Here is a 13,492-nt window from a genome sequence, read left to right as displayed (position 1 = left end):
TCTGGTTTTCACCTTATTAATAAACAGAAATTGTAGTTTGCAAGTAAAGCTGCAAATTCTTTCATTAACGTCAGCTGCCTTCGTAATAATTCTCTGATGCATATAAGTGAAAATTGCTGCACGGCATAAATGATAAATTTATTAGGCAGAATCTTAGCAAAAGTGGTTTTCTCCGTTATCTTGCACATTACGTAAGCGTGCTCTGGCCCAGAATGTTTATTGCAAGTGTGAGTGCAGGGGAGTGGGGAGGGGGGACAATCGCGCTCGGTTCAAGGTAACCGTGCCTAGTGTGAGTACTCCCTTAGTCAAGGTTGACTTAAAGGGGTGTTCTGTAATATTAGTAAAGGATTTTCATGTTATCACAGAAGCTGGCCTTGAGCATGACTGAACTCCTGTTTTTAAAAGTAGTCTTTCAGAATCACTGATATATAATTAAGGTATTTCTCTGTCTTACAGGTATCTCCTCTTCAGCCATTGTTGCCAGTCAACAAGCCTCTGCCCCCTCGCTTTACCCTCCAGCACGGAGGTGAGAATGGTAAGATGATTCATCTATATCTTCAAGCACAAAAATTTTACTTTATGCATTTGGGCAGTGTAGTTATATAAACAGTATTTTAAATATCTGTAGGTGTTTTAGGAGAAGAACCATTATTTTGGCAGAAAGTCATTGTAACAAAAAAAAAAATAATAATCAAATAATCATGATTTTCTCAAATTTTTCACTTTCATCAGACTTAAAGAATTACATTAGTTGTTTTTTTTTGTTTTTTTCCCCGTTTTGTTTAAAGTCTGTGTAAAGAGAATTCTGAGAATTTTTTCTAAACGCATTACAAATGTTAGAAATGTGAAACACAGACTCTGAACTATGTAGTACTGAATTGTGGAATTAAACTGTTAAACAGTTTTTCACCAATTCTGTGTTCAGGATTTATTACATTTATTTATTTATTTATTTAATAAATATACATTTATTACGCCCCTAACACTATAATAACTATGTTGAGAGATCAAGTTCTTAGTTTGTCTTTTTGAATGTCTGTGATGTTAGATATACAGATTCTAGGGTGAATGGATACCCGGGTCTTAGCCCAGAGACATCAATATGTGGCAGAATACATACAATTTAAAAACATGGTGTGTTCACAATTCGCATCCAAAAAACGCATGGAAACGCCAGCTGTGCCGCTTTCTCTTCTTTCAAAGCGCACTGAAGCTTGCGCTCTTGTGGTGGTTTCAACCAGGTTTCAACTCACTGCAATGCTGACGCTTGTCTACAACAAAGTCTCTTTAAGATATTCTATAGTCTTTGTCTACAATTAAATAAGGAACTTGCACGCTCAAACATGTATGGCTGTATAAATCCAAATTAAGCTACTAGAGGTAGCATCAGTAGCATCCATTCAGGTTGTAGTGGTATTTGACAGTTGAGAGAGACAGACGCTTTCTGGTGAGTGGACGTGGTTTCAGCGTTTGAGAGCAGAGAGTCCTGCTTATTTTTCAAACTTATTTTAGTTACTTGCCGTTTTTTTTTTTTATCATTCAAATTTGGCTGGGTGGTCAATAACACATTTTTCTGTTGTGACAAGCTCAGGACATATATTTTAATATCACTTTACACGGACTTTAAGGGGCCATCATAACAATGCATAGTGATAAACAACCATATTTACCATATGTATATTTCCCTAAAGTATTTTAAAGCATGCAAAAATGCTATGAGGGGCTTCCACATCCATGTAGGTGAATTAGGTGAATCGTTCCATGTGTTTATTCTTTAAACTGGGCAGTTTGAAAGAACTGAGCTGCAGAAATGAATTGAACCTCCTAACTCATTTTTGCTGCTATTAAAATATGTCTTTATTATCTCTCACACAAGCCTTGGCACAAGAAGTGGATGTATAACTAGGCTACTCCTATGGTCTTTATAAACTTAATGGGCAATAAAAAGCATGTTAAAATCATCACAATATTCACAACGCAAGTTAATTTTATATTGCTAACAAAATAATATTGATATATGGTCCAGCCCTAAATTGTGTTGTATCCTTGACCGATTCCCTGGAATTAAGGGCTGTACAGTCTTTGCTGTCCTCTAGTGGTCAAAATCGCAAAAAAATTCCCAAGGCCTTTTCATACTCAACTACAATGGCTGTTTAGTCACATATAATGCAGCATATACACTTGTCTGCTGCTTATTAAGTTGTTTATCATATTTGAAAATACATTATGAAATTAAAATATATATTCAATTTTATTCTCATTTCCATTCTAGGGAGAAGTAACTGGCCGTTCTTCTGCAGACATGTGACTGGTTCACATGAGGATGTGATGTGGAGCTTATGACATCAGTTCAATGATGTTCCCGATTTCTATACGGTTCTTTTTCCTGGATTTCCCGGCGTCTTTGACCAACACCGTCAGAGAGGAGAAAGTGGATGCCCAAGCTTCTACATACACGCCGATCTCCGCCTCGGGAAGCGCACATCCGGACGCCTCCCTCTCTGTGCTGCTGGCTACATACTCAGGAGAGAGGAGACACAATCTGTCTGCAGAAACGTCATATGATGCACAAGCTCTCCGAAAAACATGGACCTACAGAGTTTGAGAAATCTTGAATGAACCTGAATGCAAAGACATTCTGGAAGTCACTACATTGTGTTTAAAGCATGGGCAAAGCATGGAGTGCTACTGATCTGGACTGCTGCTTTAGAGCCGAGAGGATTACCATGGTTGTTGGGTTTTTTGGGGTTTTTTTGCCCCGAAGGATTCCAGCGTCTTTGTTGCCGCTCTTCATCTTCATACATTTACATTCACAATCTTATTTGTGGACTATGCAAGTGGATAAGGCTTGGTTTTCTTCACTCAGTACATTCAGGGCAGTAAATTCAAGTTCATGTTGTCATTGCAAAGCTATCGTCAACATACTTGAGAGTAGACCGTTCTTTGTCCAAGAGGCATTTTTTAAACGCACTTCCCCGTCTTTATTGTTCATAGTTATGTTACTTTCTCATTGATGGACGTTGAACAAATTGCTCAAAGTCAGCTTAGCACTGGTCGTTTTTCTGTGCAAATGTTTTGTTCTCGATGGGCGACTTTGCTTTGCATTGGTCGGTTCAACAATGACTCTATTTTCAGTTAAGTGGTGGGCCTTCTGACGTTTTGGATGATCCGGATCGTGGAGGGAAGATGAAGCATTGGCTGCTCTCTGACATTCTTACACGGAGTGTCCCAAAAAGCAGGAACTTTGACTTCCAGACTGGATTTAGGGATTTTTCCGGCTTGTATTGACCGTTATCATATGCGGACACAAGGTTATCTGCTTCTCCCAGGCTCTAGATAGTCATTTGGGACGCAATGTGTGTGTTTGCCAATGGAGTTACCAGACTCTACTGAACTGTGTGTGTCTGGTCACGAACTGAACCTTCACACACGGATACCTTGCTGCTTGCAAATCTCATGCCAGACTGCATGAGTGAAGTCCAAAATGGGGCGAACCTCGAAGGCTTCGAGCGATCCGAGTAAGATGACCCCAAAAGAGGCTTAGAGCCGGCATCCAGCTTCTAGACTTCTTCTAGTTTGGGTCGGTCCTCCGATCCACAGACTCGCGGAGCATGAAACAAGGAAGACCTGGAAAACCGTTCCCTCACTTTCTTCTGTACGTCTGCATGGTATAATCCAGCACTCGGTAAAAGCATTAATCCAAACAGAGAGCAATGCAACACAAGCAGGCGTCCTTCCTTTTCTCCCTCACTATGTGCTTTCTGTATATATTGTACAAAGGAATTATTTTAAAAAAGGTTGTTGGATGCTATCGGATTTTACTATCTCTTTCTCTCTTTTTTTTTTTTTTTTGGTCTGTTAGCCTTTTTTTCTACCATTGTTGACATATCAACGTTTAGCTGGTATAACGGCTTTATATTGGAAGCGTTTTTGTTTTTTTACTACTTTTTCTACCCCTCCTCTTCAGTGTCAAGTCGGTCCCACTCTGCTTTGAAACTGTTTAGAAGCACATGTTTTGCGTTTACTGAAATAAAGTCAGTTTTAATAAAACGTCAGGATTTTTAGTCAGCACCCCTGCAAAACACGCAATGGCACGTTCATATTTCAGAAGGGAACTATGGTGAAGGAAGCGACAACCCGTGTCCGGTGCTATCTGGAGCTAGTTTTTCCAGTTCATCATCATGCAGTTATTGTGTGAATCTGAAACTCTCAGGAGAGCATTATTGAAATCTGAGCCATTTAAATCATCCTGGCATTTTCATCGCTCTCTGCTGTATTCAAACTTGATTATTGAACTGCACAGGGAAGACGACATTACTTAACGTTATTCGTTTATAGTGAAGAGGCGGCTTTCCCCCCCCCCATGTTAAGCATGACCGTTTGTTTTCCATCGCAGTCGTGAGACAAAATGGCAAACGTTCAGTATCTGCAAGATGGGTTTTGTGCTCCTTAAATTTATAACTGAGCATTAATTTCAATGCCACCACAAACCCCTAATCTGATTTTAACTAATGCTCATGCTAATGAGGCCTAATGGCACAATGCATTAGTTTTATTTTGTTGTAGGAGAGGCCTGGGCCAGATCTCTTTAAGAATTTTTATTTTATCCTTTCTGTGCAGATGGAAAACTTTACACTTTTTATGCTGATTTAGGACCAGCTTTCTCTACCTAAACCCTAAACAGTAACTAAGAGATATCGCAGCACTGGTCTCAGATCAGCATCAAAAGGCTTGCGCTAATACGAGAGAGTTAGGATTTTTATATATAGTAATAACCTCACTTTTAGTTTTTCTGTCTTCGCGCGTTTAGCCAGTAAACCTGTGCTGTCTGGTGACTTGATTCATAATTGTTGAGGAAAAAGCGCTTGATTCTTTTAATTTATTTTTGAGGGTTCTTCTTTTGTTGTTGCTGTTGTTTTTTCTAGTTCAAGTTTTCTCCTTGTAGAAAGACGAAACGGCCGGTTTTAACAGTTCAAACATTTGTTTATATTTGTCTCAGACGGTGCTAATATAGCCTGCCCTGTGCGATCCTTGTGGGAAGAGAAGAGGGAATTTGCTTTTTTGGTTTAATTTCTATTTTCTGTTTTTATTAGGCCCCTCCCACAACCCATCCCACTAATTAAGCCCCACCTACCCCACATCTATAGAGAGCAGCGGCTCGGTCATCGGTACTTGAAAGAAAGATGTTTACACCTCTTCATTTCTGTGTTTGGATACACTTTTCTTTGTACACCATCGCTCTCTCTTTCCCTGCCTTCCTCGCTGTCTAGCTGCCTCTGTCCCACTCTCTCTTCCTAGGGATCTCTCATGTAAAGTGTAAATTGCTACATTTTTTATACAATACTGTAACTTGCCTTTGTACATTTAGGCAGAAAATAAATCTTTTTATGAGACAATCACTCCTGTTAATCTGTGTCTTATCTGTCTATAAGAGTCACATGTGCATTATAATTGGAAGCTATCTTCGGATCAAAGATTAAATTTAGGGAGGGGAGGGGGGGGGAGTCAGGCCAGTGGGAGTTTTTTTTAAGCTTTGTGAATCCCTAGAGGTTTGCAAATGGGATAGCAATACTAATTCAGAATTAAATATGTATAATTCTTTTTTTTTTTTTTTTTTTAATAACTATGGAAATGGAACACTTGGATGAAATATACTTGGTACACATTTATACACTTGGTAAAAATATATTAAATTACGTGGTTGGAATAACATGCAAAGATGTTTAATCTATTTGAAATTCATTCTGTTCTATGATGCCTTTTCATTCTGTTCTAAGGCTGCCATATGGTCAATATGATAACATAATGGTCCATAATGAAGATCCAGACTACAATAACATTCTCAACATCCATCTGGAACCATAAACCCAGGCCAAGAGACTATCATAAGAAATGCAGAGTAGATGACCAGAAAAAAAGAAAAACACTGCTCCAAATAACTGACCAAATCAATAACATGAATTGTATTACCATGCTTTAGCCAGCAGAGGGCTGTCTTTTACCTGCTTTTAGTTCACCGTACTTTTGCACAATTATTAATTAATGATTCTAGATTAAAACAAATAAATAAATATTTTGCAAATAATTGACTGTATGTGTGCGGACGCCATATTTAATGTCTCGTGAGGGTATAAAGGATGGGTGTAGTGATTAAATTGTTGATACCGTGTATCTGGGTCTCAAACACTGAAAATACGTACGTTCATATTTCGTGATAGAAGATTTATATCAATAAAATGTAATATGGCGTCTATCCTAAATAAGGATCGACCAAATGTGTTCAATTCTGTAACCATCAAGCAAAGCAATGGATGGAGAAAGTAGTAGTACCCACATAAAAATGGTGTATGAATCAAGTACCTCGTCCTCGACAGGAGTCTTGTTGGTTATCTTCTTGAGACCCACGTCCGAAAGCATTTTTAACAACATTATGTTTGGGAAATAAATTAAAACCTGTGGAAAGTTGCGTAAAACCCCAGTTTACATCATTGACATTCATCATTTAAAATAGGGAAAGACGTTTTACTTCTTGAAAATCAGTTATCGGCCTCTGAGGTACTTTTTAGTGCTGTTTCGTTGCCCAGCTTCGCGCCATCAGGTGACCAGCGCGGGAATGAAAAGCCGCGCGTGCTTGAGGATTCGGCAGTTGCCATGGAAACCCCCGCGTAAGTGCTGGAGGAGAATCAATCTCGTAAAGAAAGACAGAAGAATACAACATGAATGCAACAGTGTCCATTGAAAATAAGAGTTGATATTCGTCAAATCAATGCACGACATAACGTTTGTTCAATAGTAAAAACTGTCAGGCCGAAAAGATTGCGTGTGAGAGCTTGTGAAGCCCTCGTGATGCTTTGTCCCTTTATATGCGAGGCACGTGCGCGATTAGAATTCAAGGCGCGCGCTCTCCCACAGTCCTTGCGAGCTCGTGTTGTGCCAAACACAAACAGCCCACTGTATGAGCCCCGCAGGGGCTGCTGTGAATCTAAAACACTGTGTTCTCTTTATAATGCCTTGCAAAGATATGCAACGATTTAAGAAAATTGCATGACGATAGATGATGCAATGAATATACAGTAAATGCCATTGAACATTTTTTACCATTATACAGAATTTGCATTGTACTTAATAGTATTATAGTACTACAGTTCTTTGCTAGTGTTGCTTACATAAAGTGTTGGGAAGGTTACTTTGGAGATTGCAATAACCTATCTAAAATGTAATAGGCTAAGTAGTGTTAACTATTTCAATTACTTTAAGTAATGTAACTGATTACATTTGATCATTTTCAAACATGAAAGACAGAGTTGACCTTACAAACAGTATGTGGGTGTGTGTGGAAAAAAACTCTGATGTAACCCTTTGTAATCGTTAACATTTCCATAAGCAACTGTAATTTAATTACACATTCTCAGTGACTGCAACTGATTACAATTACATTTATTTTGTAATTAAATTACGTAATTTAGTTGCATGTAACCAGTTACTCCCCAACACTGCTTACATATGCATACTAAGTGCACACGTTTTACTCAAGTGAATATTTCTCAGGTTGATATTATGATTATTAATTTTTGTGTAAACAAACCTATTGAACACTTCTACCGGTATTGCACAGGAAGACAGATAGGGGTACACAAGGGAAACTAGCTTATCTGGATTTTAAGATAAACTGTAAAACAATTATAAAACCAAAAGAGATTAATAAAAACAAATAAATGCATTAAAGGTAAGATAAATATATTACAAATACCCCACTTCTAATTTAACTATGCACTGTATACATAAACTCTAGCAATGATTTCATGTATTCACCATCTCACTTCATATGCAATGTGTGTGTGTTATATTGTTAAATGATATTTGCATAAGCATTTATGATCTGTAATCAGAGCTGGGTTGTAACTGATTACATGCAATCTGGATTACGTAATCAGATTCCAAAAATTAAGTATTTGTAATTAGATTAAATTACATTTTAAAATATTCGTAATCGGATTACAGTTACTTTTTCATGGATTAGGCTACATGATTACATATTATTTACACAATAGCAATAATTCATAATTTACTGATTCTCCCTACAATTCCTCTTTTTCATATTTTAAATTTTCCTTTCTAAAATAGCCTATTGCTTGTCCACAAAACTGGAAGACTTTCTGAGTGTATATTCACACGCAGAGATCAGTCATTATTCAGGTGGCTACACAGCATTTGACCACTGGATTTACAAAAATCCTTTCGGGTTTAAGAAGTGTGTCAACATTGCATCAGCTACTGATGAACACATTAAATTTTATTTAGAATTATCACTCAGTCTGTTATTTTACCATGTATTACTTTGGAAGGTGTTTGTCTTTCAGACACACTAGAATGCACAAATTCAAACTTTTTTGTCATCTGATCCTCTTTCACCTAATAAATTTACTTGAAGTACCCCTGAGATTTTAAAATAAATATTTTAATAAGGAAGTATCACATTTGCATGATCATGCTTCTCTGGCTTTTGTTATGGTCACATGACATGCAAGTAAACAAATCAAATATGTCATTTTTTTCAGTAAGTTTTATTTATTTATTTATTTTTATTGCATCTTTTTATCAACATTTCAGCTACTTATAACCAGTGTTGGGGAAAGTTACTTTAAAAGTAATGCATTACAATATTGCCTTACTCCCTAAAAAAGTAACTAATTACGTTACTTTTTATGGAAAGTAATGCGCTGTTACTTTTGCGCTACTTTTGCGTTACTTTTTAAATATGACCAGGGCTTGATTGTTTGTGTTTAATATAAGAAGTTTTATTTATAGCAAATGTAAAAGCCCTTTCACACCAAAAAGTGTAATGAATAAACCTCAGGTTGAAGGAAAAGTAAATTCACGTCTGTACAGTAGAACGCAGGAGAAGAAGGTTCAACACACTTCAGCAATAAAAACAAAACAAAACAATGAAGCACAATTGTTAGTTTATCTAAAGTCATTTTTGCTTATTAGTATGGTTGAACTGGATCATCAAAGGTCAGCAGCACAGACATTGGTTAATAAAATGGGATTAGATACATTTGTGTTATTTAACATATTTAATTATTGCAGATTTAAGTCATATTCTGAGATGCATTTCATTGTTTTAATTCATTTTGAGGAATACTAAATCTGTTTTGTTTTTTTTGCGAGTGAGATGAATTAATACATGTTGACATTTAGTCTAGAAATATAGTAACATCATGTTCACACAACATACACAACGCCTCTGCACTTCTGATTTCTCCCGACATGGGGACAGGAGACTTGTCAGTCAATAAATGGGAAAACTAAGTAACTGGCATTACTTTTTTGTAAAAAGTAACTCAGATATTTTCTTGTAAATTAAAAAGTAATGCGTTACTTTACTAGTTACTTGAAAAAGTAATCTGATTACGTAACTCGCGTTACTTGTAATGCGTTACCCCCAACACTGCTTATAACATAAACATAACCAAACCAACCAACCAACAAACAATGACCATCTTTTACAATGCTAGTGATAAAAAAGAAAAGAAAAAAGAAAGTGCGTTATGACATGCCAAAATTCTAAATATTACTTAAATAACATCGAAAAAAAAAAAAAATTATTATTTTTTTTCTGGCAGCAAAGGCTAGAATGTCAAATAGACAATTGTTGAATTTGCAAATGTTTTATTTTGATTCTTTTTAAAATAATTTGTTTTTATTTAACATTTTGATTGTTTCATTAATGATTAACTTTTCATTAAACTCATAAACCCCCTGCAGTTACCCAGTTTGGGAAACCTTGATGTAATATAATGTTGTAGATAATAAATTGAATATATTTTCTTACTCATTGTATTTTTATATTAGTATTGTACAATAGCTATTATCCTATTTAAATCAATGTGAAAAACAAGACAGGTCAAAAGTAATCTACAAGTAGTCTGATTAAATTACCTAATGTAATGGATTACGTTACTAACTACAATTTTGGTCATGTAGCCTAATTTGGAATCAGTAACGGATTACAATTTGGAAGTAATCCACCCAGCTCTGTGTGTAGTGCTGTTGACATTCATTTACAGCTGATGTGAACATACAGAACGGAAGAGAGGAAGCGCTGTTACACAAGTGGTTTGCAGGTACATCCGTCCACGTGCTTGAAGAGCGGCTGCAGCAGCAGCAACGATAGGGGCGGAGCGTGTTCGCTAAGCCACGCCCCCGGTGCACCGCAAGGCTGAGCAACAAGTCGCAACCAGTCTGCAGAATTTCCCGTTGCGCGGCGATGATCTGCGCTCGTGCCCTTGAAGAGCGAAGCACTCTCGGGTTTTTGCGGTCGTTTGATGTTTATATGCGATAATCACATGTGAATGTACACGCGGAGCCTGATGGAGAAACACATCAGCTGTGTTTGTCATGATATTTCGGTTTGAAGGTAAGAGACCGATACAATCATGTCCGCTTCCATGTAGCGTTACTTAATGCGTTATTACTGGATACATTCATGCATTTTAGAGGTGGATTCTTGAATTGTCAGAATTCTAAAGCGATTCTAAATGATGCTTTATTGGATACACGAACATATTCTCTGTCTGCTCATTTGTAGTGAAACTCTGCCACGTTTGCAGTGTTTTCATCCCAAACCCTGCACAGTTCAGCTCTGATGTTTACAAGATCACGTTATAGTGACTTTTGTCATTACTTAGTCATTTATGAACAATGTTTAATGTGAGAATTTCGTATTCTAATCAAAAAACAAACACGCACGAATCCAAGTTTTAGGACATTTCTTACAATCGCTAATGTTATTAACCCTTTAATATGCTGGAATTATTCAATCAGAAAGACACAATTTTTAAAATATTTTTTTTTTAATAAAGTGATGTATTCTGAAGGAATAGCCCTACATAATTACAACGTCCTAAATCAGGACCGTGGTACTAAAATCAAGAATACCATGGTACAGTACATGTCCGAAAACAGTGTACTACCATACTTTCTGATGCTTTCTTTATATGCATACATCTGTCTTCTGAAATAAAAGGTAAAAATGACTACTTTTGTTGGGCATTTTGGATGCTGTCAAACAATTAATAAAAAACAAATACGAAGAGGTTTAATATTGCTCTGTCCACTGTAAATGTCATGCATCAAAGGGTTAAATAGAGTTATTGGAAACTGTTGCTGTTGTTTAAGTATTTTGTTTGATACTTTATGAAATATCAGACTAGAGCTTGTTTGATTACATTATAGGATATTATTTCATAACGACTGCCAAGATGTTTGGTTGTTAAATTGTGTTGTGACGTTAACTTGCATAGAGAAAATACCAAAAACATTCCCAACAGCAATAACAACTTGTTTTATTGGGTTAAATGCATTTCTTGTTGTGTTTGGAAGGGTTAAGCAGCAACTGGTAACTTAAGGAGAGCGGAGGAAAGTCATTTAATGCGCTGCAGCTCTTGTGTGTTATTGTCTGTGAGTGTGTCTTTTGTGTTTTCAGCCCTCTGTGGTCATCTAGAATTGTCATTAAATAGACTATCCATACCCTTAAAAACACACCAAGCCCTTTGCATTGACTATAATGGTGTTTGTTTTGGCATAAGTTGCATAACCTTGAACAGAAAAAGCAGACTGTTCGTTTTTTCCTGTGATGTGGACTCGGCTGAAAAGGGTTTCCAGTGACAGTCGTTGACCCCTGATGCTTATAGCAAGAGCTTAAACATGTAAACACACACCCTTGTGTAGTATGGCTATAATTAGCATCTATTAAAACCTGATATTATTGCATTAGACAATAGATTAATGGTGCTCAGAATATGATCTGATGTGGTGAAGTGTGTGCTGTGTACACACGGCATTTGAAGTGAAACACTCATTATGTTGTTGCAGTGAATGTGGAGTGAGTGGTTTTGCGGTCAGCTCAGCTTCTGTTTATGCTGGAAGTCAAACAGTAAGGCTTGGCTCCAATTGCAAAAGCAAATGTCATAAGTGTTTGCATTGAGAAACACATGCATATACATAAATGCTTTTGGAAGCATACTGAGTCTTGTTGTATGTTGAATCAGATTTAGACCTGCATGAGCGCTACTGCTGTGCAGGAACAGCGAGTTAATCAGAGAGTACATCAACCTCAACAGATAACCATAGAAGAGCATGATATGTGTGATCGCACTTATGTGCGATATGAGAGCTTGCATGCTTGTGTGCTTGCATGCATGAGTGATCTATTTTTTGCTTGCATAATATGTGTTCTTACATGGCTGATATGCATGCATGTGTGATATTTTTTTACAAGCATATGTGTGCTTACGTGAGTGATATGCATGCTTGCTTACATGACATACGTACTTGCATGTGTGCATGATATGCATGCATGATAATATAAAATCATGATGATATGCGTTCTAATATGCGTGCATGCTTCCTTTCGTATGTGCATGATAAGCATGCGTGATGTGTGTGCTTGTATGTGTGAAGATGATATGCATTTTTGCATGTATTTGTGATGTATGTGTGATATGCGTGGTAGTTTCATTGAATGGCTCTCAAAGAAAGTTGGTTCTGAGAGATGTTTGCAGGCACCATTGGTATTGAGTCACTGTATTTTTACTGCAAATGTGGCTTACTTGTGTCACTCTGCATCTGCCGCTCTTTCAGACGTGAATCTTTGCATCCTCTGCCAGACGTTTCATCAATCTGAGTTTTGCCTGCTTCTCCTCTTAAGGCATTGTAGGTTATTTATGTGAGCTCGCGTTGAGTTACATGAATAATAGAAGCTGAGTGTTAGTCATGGCAGTCATGTAGATACAGGTCGAGCTGTTGATCTCTAATGCAGAGATGTGGAATGTGTTGGGAGTGGAGATTTTCTTACATTTGCATTATTTCCAATTCATGCTATGGAACTTCCGTCATCCTTGTGGTGTGTTTCATGCCCAGATGTTGCCTTCGGACAGTTTGCATGTTCTGTTTGGTCACTGTTAAGTCATGTTGTACGTGCAGGAGGGCTCGTGTTTTTTACAAGAAAATGCCATTTCAGTCTTTCTTTTTACTTAAAAGTTTTGCGTTTAATTCAGTGTGGCATCTATGTAATTATTTGTGAAATTTACTTGCAATTTCTGAGCGAAACTGTTTCAAAGTAAATCCTACACTAATGTTTTCAGTGTTGTTTGTTATGCGAGTTAACCTGAAGCATTATGCATTTCTTGTCTGTAATTAATTTTAATTTGTGTGAAACGAAAGGGAAAGAAACTCACTTTTTGCCAGAATACCGGGGTTTTAATTTAAGCTATTTTAACTTCCTGATAGCATTCCCAGCTTATCAGGAAAGTAGCAAAAGCGAGTCTGTCTGTCACCACAGCATCTTCCCTTTCAAGAGTATCTGAACTTGAATAAAACTGAAAGCGAGGTCAGGACGAGTTCAGCAGGATGATGGTTATTTTACAGGTACAGCTGTACAGTTATACACACTGTAAAAAAAAAAAAAAAAAAAATCTGTAGTTTTTAC

At 37.0% G+C, this 13,492-nt stretch overlaps 2 protein-coding genes across 7 annotated transcripts in view; both read left to right on the top strand.

The window, feature by feature from the left end:
• znf609a (zinc finger protein 609a) overlaps positions 1-5,399 on the top strand; it is a 107,261-nt gene extending 101,862 nt beyond the window's left edge. For all 6 annotated transcript variants that reach the window (XM_058767995.1, XM_058767994.1, XM_058767998.1 and 3 more), the window contains 2 exons: positions 457-535; positions 2,273-5,399. In XM_058767995.1, coding sequence (XP_058623978.1) covers positions 457-530 — 74 coding nt within the window. In that variant the 3' untranslated portion in view covers positions 531-535; positions 2,273-5,399. The remainder of the gene's footprint in view (positions 1-456; positions 536-2,272) is intronic.
• A 4,820-nt stretch (positions 5,400-10,219) lies between these two features.
• LOC131534565 (GRAM domain-containing protein 2A) overlaps positions 10,220-13,492 on the top strand; it is a 35,654-nt gene continuing 32,381 nt past the window's right edge. Inside the window, 1 exon segment of the mRNA XM_058767527.1 lies at positions 10,220-10,420. The gene's annotated coding sequence lies outside the window, so the exon portion shown is untranslated.

The sequence above is a fragment of the Onychostoma macrolepis genome, chromosome 25 (assembly GCF_012432095.1).
Source record: "Onychostoma macrolepis isolate SWU-2019 chromosome 25, ASM1243209v1, whole genome shotgun sequence".
Lineage (NCBI taxonomy): Eukaryota > Metazoa > Chordata > Actinopteri > Cypriniformes > Cyprinidae > Onychostoma > Onychostoma macrolepis.
This window is presented reverse-complemented; position numbering and strand designations above follow the sequence as displayed.